The following is a 15924-nucleotide window of genomic DNA, read 5'->3' as shown; positions in this document are numbered from 1 at the left end:
AGCCAAAGTGCTGAACAGAAGGATAGTATAATAAAATAAAAGAATTAAAATAGATAAGAAGAAAACATTATAGAAAACATTGTGAGACATCCATATATGTATGTAAAAATATATGTGTACATGCAAATATGCACATACATATACAAAAGTGTAAACATTTACACAAAAGCACACATACGTGAACATAAAATACATGTATACGTATACACATGCATACATCATCCAATGAGATAAAGACCAGAATAGCTAAAACAGAATAAAAGTGGTGTCAGAGAGATCTGAGACGAGACGTCATGAAACAGATACGTAAAAGCGAATTTTGCCAAAGTGCTTAAGAGACTTTTTAAAATTATCTTTTTTTTTTCTTTTTTTTTTTTCTTAAAGAAATCTACTACATCATGTGTCATTGTTTTATGTCATGTGTAATTTCCATTGCAAATATTAATCACAGTTAAATTAAGAGGGGATGGCAGTAAAAACTCCAGAGCTGTGATGTCATCAAGTGCACTTCCATTCCAATTGTAAAGGGATCGCACTGTGTTCTCGGGAAGTCCGGACACCTGTGTAAACTTATGAAGTCCGGAGTAGCGAGAATGCGAAATGTATTTCAACAAAGTGACTGTATTCTGAATATTACCTATTTAAACGAATACAGTTACTCATGTTTTGTATTTTAAATCCGCAACGCCGGTACATGTATTCCGTTACTCCCCAATACTGGATGTTACGTTCTGTTTTATTTTGATTTATTTTATTTTTGTTGCCTATGTTTTATTTTTACTTCCTTTCTGTCATCCTCCATGATTAGTTTCGGCTGTTTGCTTCCTCAGCCGTTTCCCTTTTTCCTTTTATATCCTGTATAATTAAATTCTCTGGCAGCATCTGACCAATCACAATGGAGCGTTTTATGGATAGTATGATTTTCTCCAACAAAAAATGATCCCTATAAATGCCACCTACTCTAGAGATGTTATCAAATGGTGATAAATATCTCTAAAGAACATGAAAATGCAACATTGTAAAAAAGATCACATGAATGCTGCAGATTTAGTGGTTTTAATTCCAGTTAACAGCTTTATCACAGAGTGCGCTCTGACTGCTGCTGTTTGTTTCAGCAACGGCTGCACAGCAGAGCTCTGAAACTTTAACCTGGATCTACTTTAACATTAAAGCTTACTGTCCCACAGCGCGGTAAAGGAGGAGACGCTTCAGCTCATGCACATCAAAATGACTGATCGATAGACTAATTTAGCTCATTTTCTGTAGAAGCAAAGTCATATGATTCCTGAAATACCCCTTTCTTGTCAACACACAGGATAATCCCTGTGTTTAACTTCAGTATAATGTGGTTATGCTGATAGCTCATGTTAGAGAGCAGAAGGATACCCTGGGTATATTATTATCCTGGGTTTAACCTGTAGTTGTTCCGTCTACTGCTTTGTGTAAATAAAGGTCGATTTTTGTTTCTATCAATTCTGTCCTCAGACTCTGTATTTGGGTCCACATCAACCACTGAACATGATAGAAGGATAAGGGACATGGAGCACTACAAAAACCTGACTGCACCTGAATAGTAGAGTAGATGAGAAGTGCAACACAGAGGCCAACTACAAAGTCGAGTTATAAATGCAACACTTTTAAATGGCAGGTAATTTCCAATGCAATAATCACCAAAAACAAACTCTTCCTTTGCATTTTGCACCACAATCTGTTTGTGAGCTAAAGGTTCAGTGACTCCAGAAGTCAAAAGACATTAATTTGTAATAAATTCACTCTCCAACTGAGAAAAAATGTCAAAAATAAATTACAGGAGAGAGAGAGACGAGAATTTATTTTACATGCTCAGCAAGTGATATTTGATCAAATGGAAATTGAAAGCTTACATGCAGTTTCCTATTTCTTATTAGTTGTAACACATTAGTATATATATCTATATCTATATATATCTACTTCTCTTCCCTGCTCACCCCTGCGGGTGGTCTATCCTTCAAGCTCGGGTCCTCTACCAGAGGCCTGGGAGCTTGAGGGTTAGCTGTTCCCAGGACTGCGCTCTTCTGGACAGAGATCTCCGATGTTGTTCCCGGGATCTGCTGGAGCCACTCGCCTAGCTTGGGAGTCACCGCACCTAGTGCTATGATTACCACGGGGACCACCGTTACCTTCACCCTCCACGTCCTCTCGAGCTCTTCTCTGAGCCCTTGGTATTTCTCGAGCTTCTCGTGTTCCTTCTTTCTGATGTTGCTGTCATTGGGAACCGCTACATCGATCACTGAGGCCGTCTTCTTCTGTTTGTGTACCACCACTATGTCCAGTTGGTTAGCCATCACCATTTTGTCCCACAGGATCTTAGCTCTGTCATTCTCCACCACCCTTGGGGGCATCTCCCATTTTGACCTCGGGACTTCCAGATGTTCCTGTACACTGCTGGCCACTTGGTTATGGCGCTCCATGTATGCCTTGCCTGCTAGCATCTTGCATCCTGCTGTTATGTGCTGGATTGTCTCTGGGGCATCTTTACACAGCCTGCACCTGGGGTCTTGCCTGGTGTGATAGACCCCAGCCTCTATGGATCTTGTACTCAGAGCTTGTTCTTGTGCTGCCATGATTAGTGCCTCTGTGCTGTCTTTCAGTCCAGCTTTGTCCAGCCACTGGTAGGATTTCTGGATATCAGCCACCTCCTCTATCTGCCGGTGGTACATACCGTGCAGGGGCCTGTCCTTCCATGATGGTTCCTCACCTTCCTCCTCTTTCTTGGGTTTCTGCTGCCTGAGGTATTCACTGAGCACGTGGTCAGTTGGGGCCATCTTCGTGATGTATTCGTGGATGTTTGTTGTCTCATCCTGGACTGTGGTGCTGACACTCTCCAGTCCCCGGCCTCCTTCCTTGCGCTTAGCATACAGCCTCAGGGTGCTGGACTTGGGGTGTAACCCTCCATGCAGGGTCAGAAGCTTTCTTGTCTTGATGTCAGTGGCTTCTATCTCCTCCTTTGGCCAGCTTATTGTCCCAGCAGGGTACCTGATCACGGGCAGGGCGTAGGTGTTGATGGCCCGGATCTTGTTCTTACCGTTAAGCTGACTCCTCAGGACTTCCCTGACCCTCTGCAGGTACTTGGTGGTTGCAGCTTTTCTAGAGGCCTCTTCATGGTTCCCATTTGCCTGTGGGATCCCCAGGTACTTGTAGCTGTCCTCTATGTCTGCAACGTCAGATCTGGTAGTTCTGACTACCTTCCCTCTCTTTGTTACCATCCGACTACACTTCTCCATTCCGAACGACATACCAATGTCATTGCTGTATGGCCTGGTAGTGTGGATCAGTGAATCGATGTCTCGTTCACTCTTGGCATACAGCTTGATGTCATCCATGTACAGGAGGTGGCTGACAACCGCTCCGTTTCGTAGTCGGTATCCGTAGCCAGTCTTGTTAATGATCTCACTGAGGGGGTTCAGGCCTATGCAGAACAGCAGTGGGGACAGAGCATCTCCTTGTAGATCCCGCACTTGATGGTGACTTGTGCTATGGGCTTGGAGTTGGCCTCTAGTGTTGTACGCCACATCCCCATCGAGTTCCTGATGAAGGCTCCTAGGGTCCTGTTGATCTTGTATAGTTCTAGGCATTCCAGGATCCAGGTGTGAGGCATTGAGTGTATATATGTATATATATATATACATATATATACACATACCTTGGCAGTTCATCTTGTAATCAGAAGGTTGCCGGTTTGAGCCCTGACTCGGACAGTCTCGGTCTTTGTGTCATTGGGCAAGACACTTCACCTACCGCCTACTGGTGATGGCCAGAGGGGCCGATGGCGCGATATGGCAGCCTCACTTCTGTCAGACCGCCCCAGGGCAGCTGTGGCTACAACTGTAGCTTGCCTCCACCAGTGTGTGAATGAATAGTGAAATTGTAAAGCGCTTTGAGGGTCTCGAAAAGCGCTATATAAATGCAATCCATTATTATATATATATATATATATATATATATATATATATATATATATATATATATATATATATATATATATATATATATATATATATATATATATATATAAGGGGTGCAACGATACACAAAATTGACGGTTCGGTTCGGTTCGATACTTTGGTGTCACGGTTCGATATTTTTTCGATACAAAAAAATGTTCATGCCTTTTTTAATTTGTAATTTATTACGATTATAAATATTTCTTTTAACTCAAAAATACAGTTTTTAAATTAAATGTTGCTGAAACACCAAAATAATAAAAGAATAAAAGAGTTTGGAAACTAGTTTATTACAGACAAATGTCCTTTTCCAAAATAAAAGCTATGCTATACCCTTCTTCTGGGGTAAATTCTCAGGAGCATATTGAACATATCAGGTCCCCATAAAATGAACCACTCTCTGATGGACCTCACCTCACACTCATCTTCTGGAGTGCTAGCACTTAGCTGCATATACAACAAAAACAACTTAAATAAAAATATGTATTGCACAGAAATGCCTTCCTAAATATATTTTTACATTTTTGAAATGTTCTATAAACAAGGTATCAACACCATACAGTTCTGCATTGTTTGGGAATCCCTGACTGTATTTTCTATTCTTGGCAGAATATAAAACAAACACACCCAATCCCTGACATGAAAATTTCTTTTAGAACCATGTTCTATGGTGTACAGAAAACACATGAAAACTTAAATCTGGTAAAGCTATACTTCACATATTTTCTGTTGTGCAAAAAAAAGAAGAAGCACCATGTAAGGAATAAAAAATAAATAAAGTAAATACAAATTAAAGCTATTCTATACCCTTCTTCTGGGGTATATTCTCAGTAGCATATATAACAAATCAGGTACCCATAAAATGAATCACTCTTTAATGGACCTCCCCTAACACTCATCTTCTGGAGTGCTAGCACTTAGCTGCATATACAGCATAAACAATTTAAATAAAAGGTCCTGTTAAATACAAACCAAAACAATTTACTCAATTTCCATGTACTTCTTCAGAAAAATTAGGATGTCCACATGTTGTGCTGACAGTACAGATCTGCTTGCTGTGACAATGTCACCTGCTGTGGAAAACACCCTCTCACTTGGGACAGAGGTTCCAGGTACAACCAAGTAACACTGTGCCAACTTGGAAAGATGAGGGTACAAGCTGTGATGTTCCTTCCACCATCTCAGCGGGTTACCATCTGTGGGAATGCAGTCTGCTAACCCGTATAAGTTAATTTCCTCCTCTGCCACTTTGGCTGCAGACCTGGTCCTTGGCTCCTGTGCCATGAACAGTTCTCCAAACAACTCCTTCATGGCCGACTTTTTCTCTGGTGGAGATGCTGATGGTGAAACTGAAGAGTTTGCTGCTTGAGTCTCTGTGGAGGTCGCAGTTTCTGTGGTGCCTGCGGCTTGGTCCTGAGGAAATATAAACAACCAAACTGTTAATTGTATTTGTTTAAATAATATTTATAAATCAAGCAGTAGCAAAATAAAATTTCAAAAATAAAAAAAGAATACCTACTTGTTCAATGCTCAGGACAAGTTCTCTGTTGAGTGCTCCATAGACTCTCAGCTGAGTGACATCTCCAAGTGTCGCAGGGACTTGAATCGAGGATCTAAAGCTGTGCACTTGTGTAGGTAATTCTGAAGGGCAGGATCAGCGTATCTCTGCTCCAGGTCCTCCCTGATGTTTTTTTTTACATCTCTCACTGCTGGGCTGTCATCATCAGACTGCGCCATAGAGTTCAGGATGTTTATTTTAAGTGGCAGGATCATGGATGCTGTTGGAGATGACGCTTCACACATCATGACTGTCACAGTTTTTAGGGTTTTCATGACTGTAACAAGATTTTCAGCCAGTGCATGTTCTTCCTGAGTTAGATTCTGAATGTTCTTCATACTCTTCTTCACAGTACTGTCGGCCATAGCAGCATACACTGCAGCTTGCTGTTCAAGGTATCTTTCCATCATATCATGAGAGGAGTTCCACCTAGTTGGAACATCTTGAATCAGTTTTTTTTCACTAAGCTGCAGCAGTTGCTGTTTTTTCTTTAACACATTGCATCCTGTTGTGCTTCTGTGAAAGAAGGAGACAATTCGTCTCATCTTTGCCAGGAGATGGGAAACCTTCTGCACTGCCATTCCTTTCTGAGCAGCTATATTAATAGTATGTGCAAAACATCCGATTTGTGGCCCCAGTCCAGCAGCTGTGACGGCATTAACTATGTTCTTAGCATTGTCAGTAGTTACAGGTATTGTCACATTTGGTCGCACTAACTTCCAGTCTTCCACAGCTTCAGAGAGACCTTTGGCTAAGTCGTCAGTGGCGTGACTTTCGACCAGGCGTGTCTGCAAAACACAGTTTTTCATCTGCCATTCCGGATCAATGTAATGTGCGGTGACAGTGAGGTAGCTCTTGACGTCCAGCCGTCTGAGGTCAGAGCAACAGCAGCTGCTGCTGACACTGCCGTCTCTAATTTAGCTTTTGTCTCCTTGTACAAAGCAGGAACTGCGATATCAGTGAAATAGGTTCGTGAAGGAATACTGTAACGGGGCTCAAGTACTCTCAGCATTTCCTGAAACCCGGTGTTTTGTACAACAGAAAACGGTCGCATGTCGACAGCAATTGCCCTGTCGATTTCTTTTGCCCTCTTAGAATCATGAGGTAACGGCTGTCTAAATGACTCTGGTTAGTAGCATGTGTGTTTGCTGTTGTTTTTGTCTGCCTTCACTTGTCTTTGCGCCGGCGTAAATGTGCATTCATATTTGTTGTGTTCCCACTGATGTAATTAACCATTGCGTGGCACATCCGACATACTGTTGTAGTTTTGTCCACAATGCGCTTACCATCAGAGTCATACTTCACACGAAAGCCAAAAAAGTTCCAAACGCCAGATTTCAATGACGGTGGAGGAGGTTCAACTTCGAAAGGCGTTGAGGCAGTTGCCATGTAGCAATGAGCTTAACTTCTGTTCTAGCTTGATTGAATGCATGTGGGTGGCGCTCAGTGGATCTGCGCTCGACAGTGCAGCCTAGGCGGAGTAGTCGAACGCAGATTCACTGATCGCTCAACACAGACAGCATCGTCAGAAGAAAAGTTGATAAAATAAATTAAAAATTCTGTATTGTTCGATACATATGCGTACCGAACCGAAAGCACTGTATCGAACGGTTCAATATCGATACGAATATCGTTGCACCCCTAATATATATATATATATATATATATATATATATATATATATATATATATATATATATATATATATATATATATATATATATATATATATATATATATATATATATATATATATATATATATATGGAGAGAGAGAGAGAGAGAGAGAGAGAGAGATATATATATAGTGGTGCCCAAATACTACACCCCTGCCACAGCTGGATGTTAAGTCCTTTAATTCCACTTTTGGATAAAGATAAGATGGGGAATTTCAATCTTTTTGACACAGTGTGTAATGTTCTTTCAAGAGGGTTATTAAACACAAGAAGCAAACTGACTGATAAAAGACATGGATCCAAAGGAGGAAACAGCTGGTAGTCCAGGTGAGTTATTTCATGCAATGTCCACAGAAAGTATGGAGAATGGAGGAAAAGCTGACTTGAAAGGTTGGCAGATCTGTCAAGAGTGGAGGGTGACATTCACTAGTTTGTCTTCCAAGTATAAGGAGTCACCTGGAGGATGAGCAGGCAGGTAAACAGGTGAGGTGAGTATTTTGAGTATTCAGTTCAACTCCAAAGGAAACAAACCAGTTCTATCTTTTAGCAATAAATGAAGCCGCTCCTATAGCCAGCAGGTAGGTAGAGCTGGTCTTTACATGCTGTAGCAGATGAACATATATACAGTATTGGGGAGTAACAGAATACATGTACCAGCGTTACGTATTTAAAATACAAAATATGAGTAACTGTATTCCGTTACAGTTACTGCTTAAATAGGTGATAATTAGAATACAGTTACTTTGTTGGCAAAAATGGATTACACGGCGGTCTTTTCCCATTTTATATGTTAGGCTATCCCCTCCCTACTTTTGGTAATTCAACACCGGTGGAAACCCAAACAAAACACGCAATAAGAGGCTCTAATGTAAGCGTCCTGCTAATGTTGATGGCTTCAGTTACACAATGGACCTGGAGCCAGCACAAACAGAACCAGCAGTGCATGGGCAGGAATGTTTTTCTTACTTGGAAATTCCGACACCACTTCACATTTAAAGAAGAAAGGGAGGGACCATATCTAAACGTGCAATGCAAACTCTGTTTTTCAGAAATCAAGCTGGTCTCAGCATCAAAAGACTCCCTAAAGAAACATCTTTTTTTAAAGCTAGCGTTAGCCTACTGCAGCTATCTTGTTTTAGTTGTGGTAGCTACCTGAGTTATATGTGCCACTTCAGTATCTTTGATGTACTACTGCTGTGTGATTCAGTACTATTACTGAAGGCTGCATTAACAGCCTGCTTGCTGCAAATAATCATGTGCAGTTCTGAAAGCAGACAGAAAGAAAACATATGACTGATATAGAAATAGTTTTCTATACGAGATCACTGCACAAAATGCAGCCTTACCTAATGTCCACCCACTGTTACTCATTTATATTAAGATTTAAAAAGCTAGTTGTTATTACTTTCAGAACTGCACTGGATTATCTACTATTTCTAACAGCCTAACAGTCTATGAACTAACCTCAGCTAAGGCCAGCTCACAATGTTAGCTCAGTGATCGTCACCGGTTCGTCTTCTAGATATAAGGAGGCAGGTAAAGGGGAGAGGTGAGTATCTAGCTCAGCTCCAATGAAAACAAACCAGTCTAAAGGAAGCTGGTGAGTCTTTTACGAAGGAATGAAGTTGCTCCTACAATCAGCAGCTAAGCACTGGGGACAAGGGAGAGAGAAAATGTTGAAGGAAGAATTACCAAAGAAGCAACCAGGGCTGAGTCTGTTATTGAAGTAAGTTGGCAGATAATCTACTGAAGACTGGGTGGTGGAGCTGGTCCTTACATTTTGTGACGACTGAAGATAACAAGGCACAGGTGGTTTGGCTGATTAAAGGCTGATTAAAGGGACTCTCCATAGCTGGACTGGCCATCGGCCCACCGCCTGGTGTCGACGCCGGTCCGAGTGTCAGGTGAACTGAAATTCAGGTGAGAAGTTATGACCAGTGTTGGGTGTAATGCGTTACTAAGTAACGCGTTATTGTAATTAAATTACTTTTCCAGTGAAAAAGTAGAGTAACTGACTACTGTTCATTTTTAGGTATTTTAATTACAGTTACTTACAATGTACTTGCGTTACATTTTAAAATAATTAAATTCGCTGAATATCATTATTTAATTTCAATAATTTATCTTCTAAACGTAGAAGTAAACTCTGCCGCTTTAACATCGCTGTAGTGCAGCTGCACGTCATTTCGCACCAGTTTGCTGCATAGTCGTATTCTACAGCGGAAGATGTCGGACTCGGCTGAAGCGAGTGGCTGTTTTATGACGTGGACATATTCCCGTCTCTTCACTTTTCGGAAACAAGCAGACAAGAATATTACAGTAATATGTAAGCTATGTCCTGGGGAGAAAAAACTGTCGGCTGCTGTTAATAGCACGAGTAATCTACTGAAGCGCCTGACACAAAGCATAGACGAACACTTCTGAGTGATCCTTGTTCATCATCCATGGATAACACCGCGGCAACTCCTGCTAAGCAGGCAAAACCTGATTTTACTTCAGCAGCACAGACGGTGCTTAAAAAATGATTGCTGGCTACATTGTGGAAGAGATGCTACCGCTGCGTACTGTAGAGTCTCTGTCTTAAAAAAAATTATTTATTTTTTAAAGAGTTTAATTTCTATTGTTTGCCCACTCAAGGTTTATAGGGATTTTAAGAAGTATTTAGTTAAATTACTTATTGAGTAATTAAGTTACTTTTTAGACACAGTAATTAGATAAGTATTTTAAATACAATATTGATTAAGTAATTAGTAATTAATTACTTTTTAAAAGTAACTTACCAAACACTGGTTATGAACTGCAGTCTATCTGGGTCAGATATAAACCAAATTTAGGTGAAGTTTATTTTCGTTACGCTGACTTTTTACAGTCAGTTACAATAACTCGTACTGCTCGTCCCGTAAAAAAACGGAATCGTCTCGTATTCAGAGAAAATATTACGCGTTTCGTATTGAGCTGAAAAGGAACACAGTTTGTCCCGGACTTCAGCTAGAATGGAAAAAGACACAAAGCTGGAGTTATTCTGCGTCTTTACACTGCAGCTGTTTCTTCTTCGCTCATTCTCTCCCCTCCCTCTCCTGTTGCTACTTCAATCATGAAACTGATCGATGATCAGCTGATCGACTTTTTTGTTGCAAGTCCCGTCTCTCTTGTTTGTTTATCGCCCACTTTGCGCCAGAAAGAGGAAACCAACGGATGTCGCGTTAAACAACAGCAGCACGTTTAAGCTTGATCAGCTGTTGTTAGAATGTATTTAATATTACTTTCTAGTATCAGCTGATGTTTGCTGGAGCCACAGCTGTAAAGCTGCTGGTCATGATGTCGGTTTGGATTTGTGGTGAGCAGTGTTGGTCAAGTTACTTTAAAAAAAAAAAAAAGTAACTAATTACTGATTACGTCCCCCAAAAAGTAATCCTGTTACTTTACTGATTACTTATTTTCAAAAGTAATTAGTTACTTAGTTACTTTAAAAAAATTATTTACAACCTGAATAGGTAATAAAGCAATAGATTTTTCAGCTCAATTCTACTTTTTCTGCATAATCCATCATATAAAATGTAATCAAATGAAAAAGTCTCTTTTTAAAACTTGTTTTATTCATTTTAATGTTTTAACTTTATGCAACAAGCATAAACACTCACTCTTTAAAATAGACGCAAGTAAACTAGAAAATAAATAAAATCAAAGAGTCAGCGGTCCTTGTAACGCGTTACTGCCCATCTCTGCTGGTGAGAGGGAAACATGCAGATGAAACCAGGAGATGTCCTTACTGAATCATCAGAGCTCAACAGGTGATGGAGAAACAGGTTTACCTTTTAGGTGACATGAATGAGTTGAAGGGAAGTTATGAACTGTTTCTGAGAGACAAATAACACCAGGATCCTTTTCTAAGTAGCTGACAGCCGGTAACTGTGCAGGGGCGGGTCTAGCAAAGCTTTGCCAGGGGGCCAGGTAGGGCATTAACAGGGAGAGGGGGGCACAAAGAAATACCTTTGTTTCTTATTCTCATTTAAAATATCTAGCTTTTATTAAATAATTATCTGAATCTTACAACCAAAGTTTTCATCTGATCTAAAATGTATAGAAATCCATTATTGTATGTAGTAATTTTTTTTCAAGGTCCCATCATAATTTCTTCAGAAGTAAGTACTGTATATGATGCCAGTATTTTCCCACATTTTCTAGATTCTGTACCAGTACTGTGTAAAATGCCATCAAAAAGTCAATTAAGTTTTATTCTTTCTCACCTGTCTTTCTGTCTCCTTTCACTTTTTAAAGGTTGCCATGTTAGAAAAAATATTTTGCCCTGCCGTGCTGTTTATTGATGTGGTAAATAAATAATTTATGAAAATATCACTAAATCTGTCATTTTTAATATTTTTAATATTCAGTAATGATCAAGTCTCACCTCTAGTCTTCTCTGTCCTAATGTCAGGTTTCCACCATGTGTTGTAGATAGATCAGGAGGTTAACTCGACCAAGCAGTCTTTGGATTTCGGCTAAGTACTGTTTAGAATACCAGAACAGGGAGGATGGTGTAGGTTTAAGTTTATTAGATTGATAAATATATACCAACAAGACAGTGTACATCACTGTCACAATGGCGTTTGTTTTCATTCAAAGGCTTTATGGTTTTTCCTATAATGGTGGGCCGGTCTCTGCCCGGGCTGATTTTTTTGTCCCAGTCCAGCCCTTGGACTCTCTATACCTGCCCCACTCATCCCCACTAACCATCAGAGAGGGTTAAACACATGAAGCAGTGATGGATCATAACAGCAACCTCGAAGGCAGCAGAGGCACAGGTCACCTGATCACAGTCGGTCCACATCTGTTGGCTCCCTCACCTGCCGAATCCCATTTTACAGATGGATTTACTTCGTTCAATAGCGGACAATGGTTGCACACAATTGTTTTGCTTCGGCAGAAACTTAAACAACTGAGTTAAATCAACACAACTTATTCATATTCAATAAACCTGTGCATTTTGTGTTGATGAAACTCAGTGTTTCTCAGTTGCAGCCTGTCCACAAAGAAAACGGACCGACTGTATTTCAACCCTGTTAAAAGAGACTTCTTTTCTCTATTGTACCGCTAAACTTGTCAAATCTTGTGGCGTCTCTATTCTTGAGACCAAATCAGGAAAGTGTGACAGTGATTAGTGGAATTTTGTGTCAAAAGGTATTCGATCTTTTTCAACATTCAGCCCCAAATTGTAGACTAAGGTAGCTTTTACTGATTCCTACAGGGAAAATAACTTTATGCTTACCTTAAGATTAGGTGTAGTGGGCAGCCACCAGCTATAAGATTGCTTATTCTCTTAGGGAAACCTCCAAGAAGTTATGAGTTATATCCCAGACATTTGAGGACTGTTATGATGAAACGTTTCTCCCACTGAAAACACTGAATCAACTTTCTGGGATTTCCTTACCAGAGCATGGATCAAGATGATACATTTTACACATTCGTCCCAATGTTTCTTCAACCCTCTGCTATATTTTTAGTTTTAGCAACAGCCTGTTAAATGCACGGCTGCACTCTGAACATTACACTACAGCAATAAAAACAACTTTTAGTTGAGTTGCGGTTTCCTATTAAGAAGGCAGATATAGAAGATAAAAATTCTGATATATATTTACTGATAACAGTCTGTCTGAGGTTCTGTACAATTAGTTTGCATTATTAGTAATGCTCTTCGCCACATTGCAGACTTTATTCAATTCAATTCAATCACCAAACCACATAAACAGTTGTTCGGTTGTACGGTTAAGTGCCAGCAGAAACAGGCTTCCACAGAAGAGCAGGCGGAAGGCTCTGCCTCCCATTACTACGTCTACCTGGGAACCACAACTAAGCCAGCAGTCTTAGAGCAAAGTACTCTAAAGAGGAGATACAGTACAATGAGTTCTTTAAGATGAGATGGGTGCTTTTAGGGACATCACAATCTTTTACTTCATTTGATAAACTTTTGATGGATGGAATTTATTGCAGTCAGACAAATCCTAACCGCGGAGGAAAGGAGTTCCACTAGATCACAGCAGGTAAATAAGAGAAAATAAGATGTATTTAGTCTTATGAAGCAGGTTTACTAAGCAGGGCAAATTATTGTGATGCTGCAGAGTCGGGATGATCTAACAACACATTTCACTTTGATTTGCTTGCTGAGAAAAAGAATCCGAGTTCTGTTATTTTTTGTAGTTTTACATGAAAATCCCAGAATTATTGAAGAGCAATATGCGGGGCTCACCTATGAGCTTGAGGATTGAGTTTTACTGAGACACGGTTTTGGCACAGCTTTGCAATATCCACATCACCATCTATCTCCTCGTCTTTAAGCAACAAACAATCACAACAACAGCAGCAGGCATAAGACATCATTTTTGGGGCTTTAGATATCATGCAATTTGCAATAAACTGTGTGACTCATTTAAATATTCTCCTCTTTACAAATAAATGTCATAAGGCCATGTATTTGTACTCCCCCTTTCGTTAGTAAATCTGGCCTAAATTTTCCGTTTTCGTTAAATTTCCAACCATTGTAATAAAGGTTCAAATGGCCTGCCGAGATTAGATTAAAGGAGTAGAACGTGCACTTTGTAGTTTAAATATGGCGGATATCCGGCATCACACTGTTAATGAGACAAGCGCAGGGTCTTTCGGATTTTCAGAGCATTTTTCCTAACTCCTTATCAGTTCTCTTAACACCTTTCCTGGACTTGGATTCGTTTCCCTCGAGGTCAAGGAAAAGCGATGGGAACGCATCTTTCTTTTTCTGCGGATGCCTTTCTAACAGCGTCACTATGTGACGTCAGATATGGCGAACCCCCTTCGCCAAGCTAATGTAAATAAAACAAACCGAAGCGGAATAGCGCACTTAATAAAAGCACGGTGTGTGACAGCAAGAGCAGCCGCATACAACGCGGAGCCACTTTTACAGGCCACATGACAAAGTCAAACCTGTAGTCTGAGTATGTGCATAGTTCATCGGACGGGGTACAGTGATTTTGATGAACGGACCCGGACCCCCCGCCCCACTGCTCGGCACCCACGTCGACTAACGCTAATACCCTTCACGGCTTGTTCACAGGCCATACACATGAATGCTTTTATTTTGATGTTTCCCGGAAGTACGCCACATCCTCTGTTCTTTTCTTGACTCTACTGTATTCTCATTATCAGCACAATAGGCAGGAAGGCTTACAGCTGGAAGAAAGAAAATTTCGTTTTACGTCCTCGGAACTAAACGGGCTTTTAGCCCAACAGGGACGTATTCCGGCCCGTGTCCCTCCGCGGGGCTGATCCGGGTCCACGGCCCGATCAGTGGATCTGCTGCAGCTGAAGCCTCCGAGATGCTCCGGGCTCTCTGCAGCTGCACAATAACAGCGTCACCGATACCGGCCTGGGGACACAGCTATGATTTTCAGACGGAGAGCCAGGTAACTTGAAATAGCTAGCAAGAGATGTGAGAATGGAACAAGTGGGCACAGAACAAGATGCTGCGAGCAAAACCACAATGGGTTTATTGGGATGCAGAGACTGTGGTGTACAATGGGCGGCGCTAGGCTGCGATTTTGCAGAGACATAGGCGAAGGTGTGGGTGTAGGGATTCTTCACACGCCAAGTCTTAACATGTTCCCAAGTTCGGGAACCATATATAGCGTATACAGCCTCTCCCTCCAGCTCTGCTTGGGCATTTGTAATATGTGGTATAGAACAGGGTGGTGGCTACTGCCCTAATATTAATCTCACATTGGTCTGCAGAAGTGCTAATCAGACGGAGAGGCAGTGTGATCAGATCTGATCAAAGTGAACAGCGAAATACACAAATCTATTTAGAGGAAGCGTGAGTCATTCTATTTCAGCTGTCATATGACATACCACACTATAACGTGCCTGACTGCATTGTTATGAATCCGTCTGGGTTTGAAAGTCAAATTATCATAGAGAACTAGTCCATCACATATTAGGAGAGTGTCAGAAGATTATTCTAGTCATCAACGTCTCCAAGTCCACTGAAGAAGTTTTTCCCCAAACTTTTCCAGTGTCCCATTAGCCAGTAACGTAACTGGGTAGTGTGTTTGAAAAGGTGATAGTAATATACATCAGTATAAGACTAAAATTAATTATTGGACATTTTTACCTGTAGAGGTTTTTTTTAAATTAATTATTTAGGGTTAAATAAAAAATATCAAGTTAATAAAGATGTTTTTACAAAATCTTAATAGAAGCATAAATTCTATGCACGTATTAACAGTACAAAGCTAATGTGGCAAAGTCGACAAAGTCGCCTTTATACTCTGAAAACAATATTGCTGTAATAGTGCGAATGGTCTCTTTCTTTTCCTGTTCGCCCAGCTAGATGGAACAAGGCATCACTGTGAAGTTGGATAGATATGAATATGAGCCTGGTTCTGCCGGAGGTTTCTTCCTGTTAAAGGGAGTTTTTCCTTCCCGCTGTCGCCAAAGTGCTTGCTCATAGGTGTCATATGATTGTTTTAGTAGTGTCTACCTTACAATATAAAGCGCCTTGAGGGGACAGTTGTTGTGATTTGATGCTGTAAAAATAAAATTGAATTGATGTGAATCGTATGTTATGGTCTTTACACAGAGCCCCTCTCAGCTTTAAAGACCCATGGGAGGCTTTGATAAGTGTATCAGCTCTTTATCAGTATAATAAAAACCAAAAGTGAGGAAATACGCTTCCTTTCAA

At 40.5% G+C, this 15924-nt stretch overlaps 1 protein-coding gene across 2 annotated transcripts in view; it reads left to right on the top strand.

The window, feature by feature from the left end:
• Positions 1–15924, top strand: part of gal3st4 (galactose-3-O-sulfotransferase 4) — a 44874-nt gene that overhangs the window by 14710 nt on the left and 14240 nt on the right. Inside the window, exon 1 of one of the 2 annotated variants that reach the window (XM_063470407.1) lies at positions 14373–14650. The exons of the other annotated variant lie outside the window; for it this stretch is intronic. Coding sequence (XP_063326477.1) covers positions 14628–14650 — 23 coding nt within the window. The 5' untranslated portion in view covers positions 14373–14627. Of the gene's footprint in view, positions 1–14372; positions 14651–15924 lie in introns of those variants that run through there. 2 annotated transcript variants of the gene reach the window in all.

Source organism: Pelmatolapia mariae, linkage group LG3_W (assembly GCF_036321145.2).
Source record: "Pelmatolapia mariae isolate MD_Pm_ZW linkage group LG3_W, Pm_UMD_F_2, whole genome shotgun sequence".
NCBI lineage: Eukaryota > Metazoa > Chordata > Actinopteri > Cichliformes > Cichlidae > Pelmatolapia > Pelmatolapia mariae.
The sequence above is the reverse complement of the archived record's forward strand: the minus strand, read 5'-3'. Positions and strand labels throughout refer to the sequence as shown.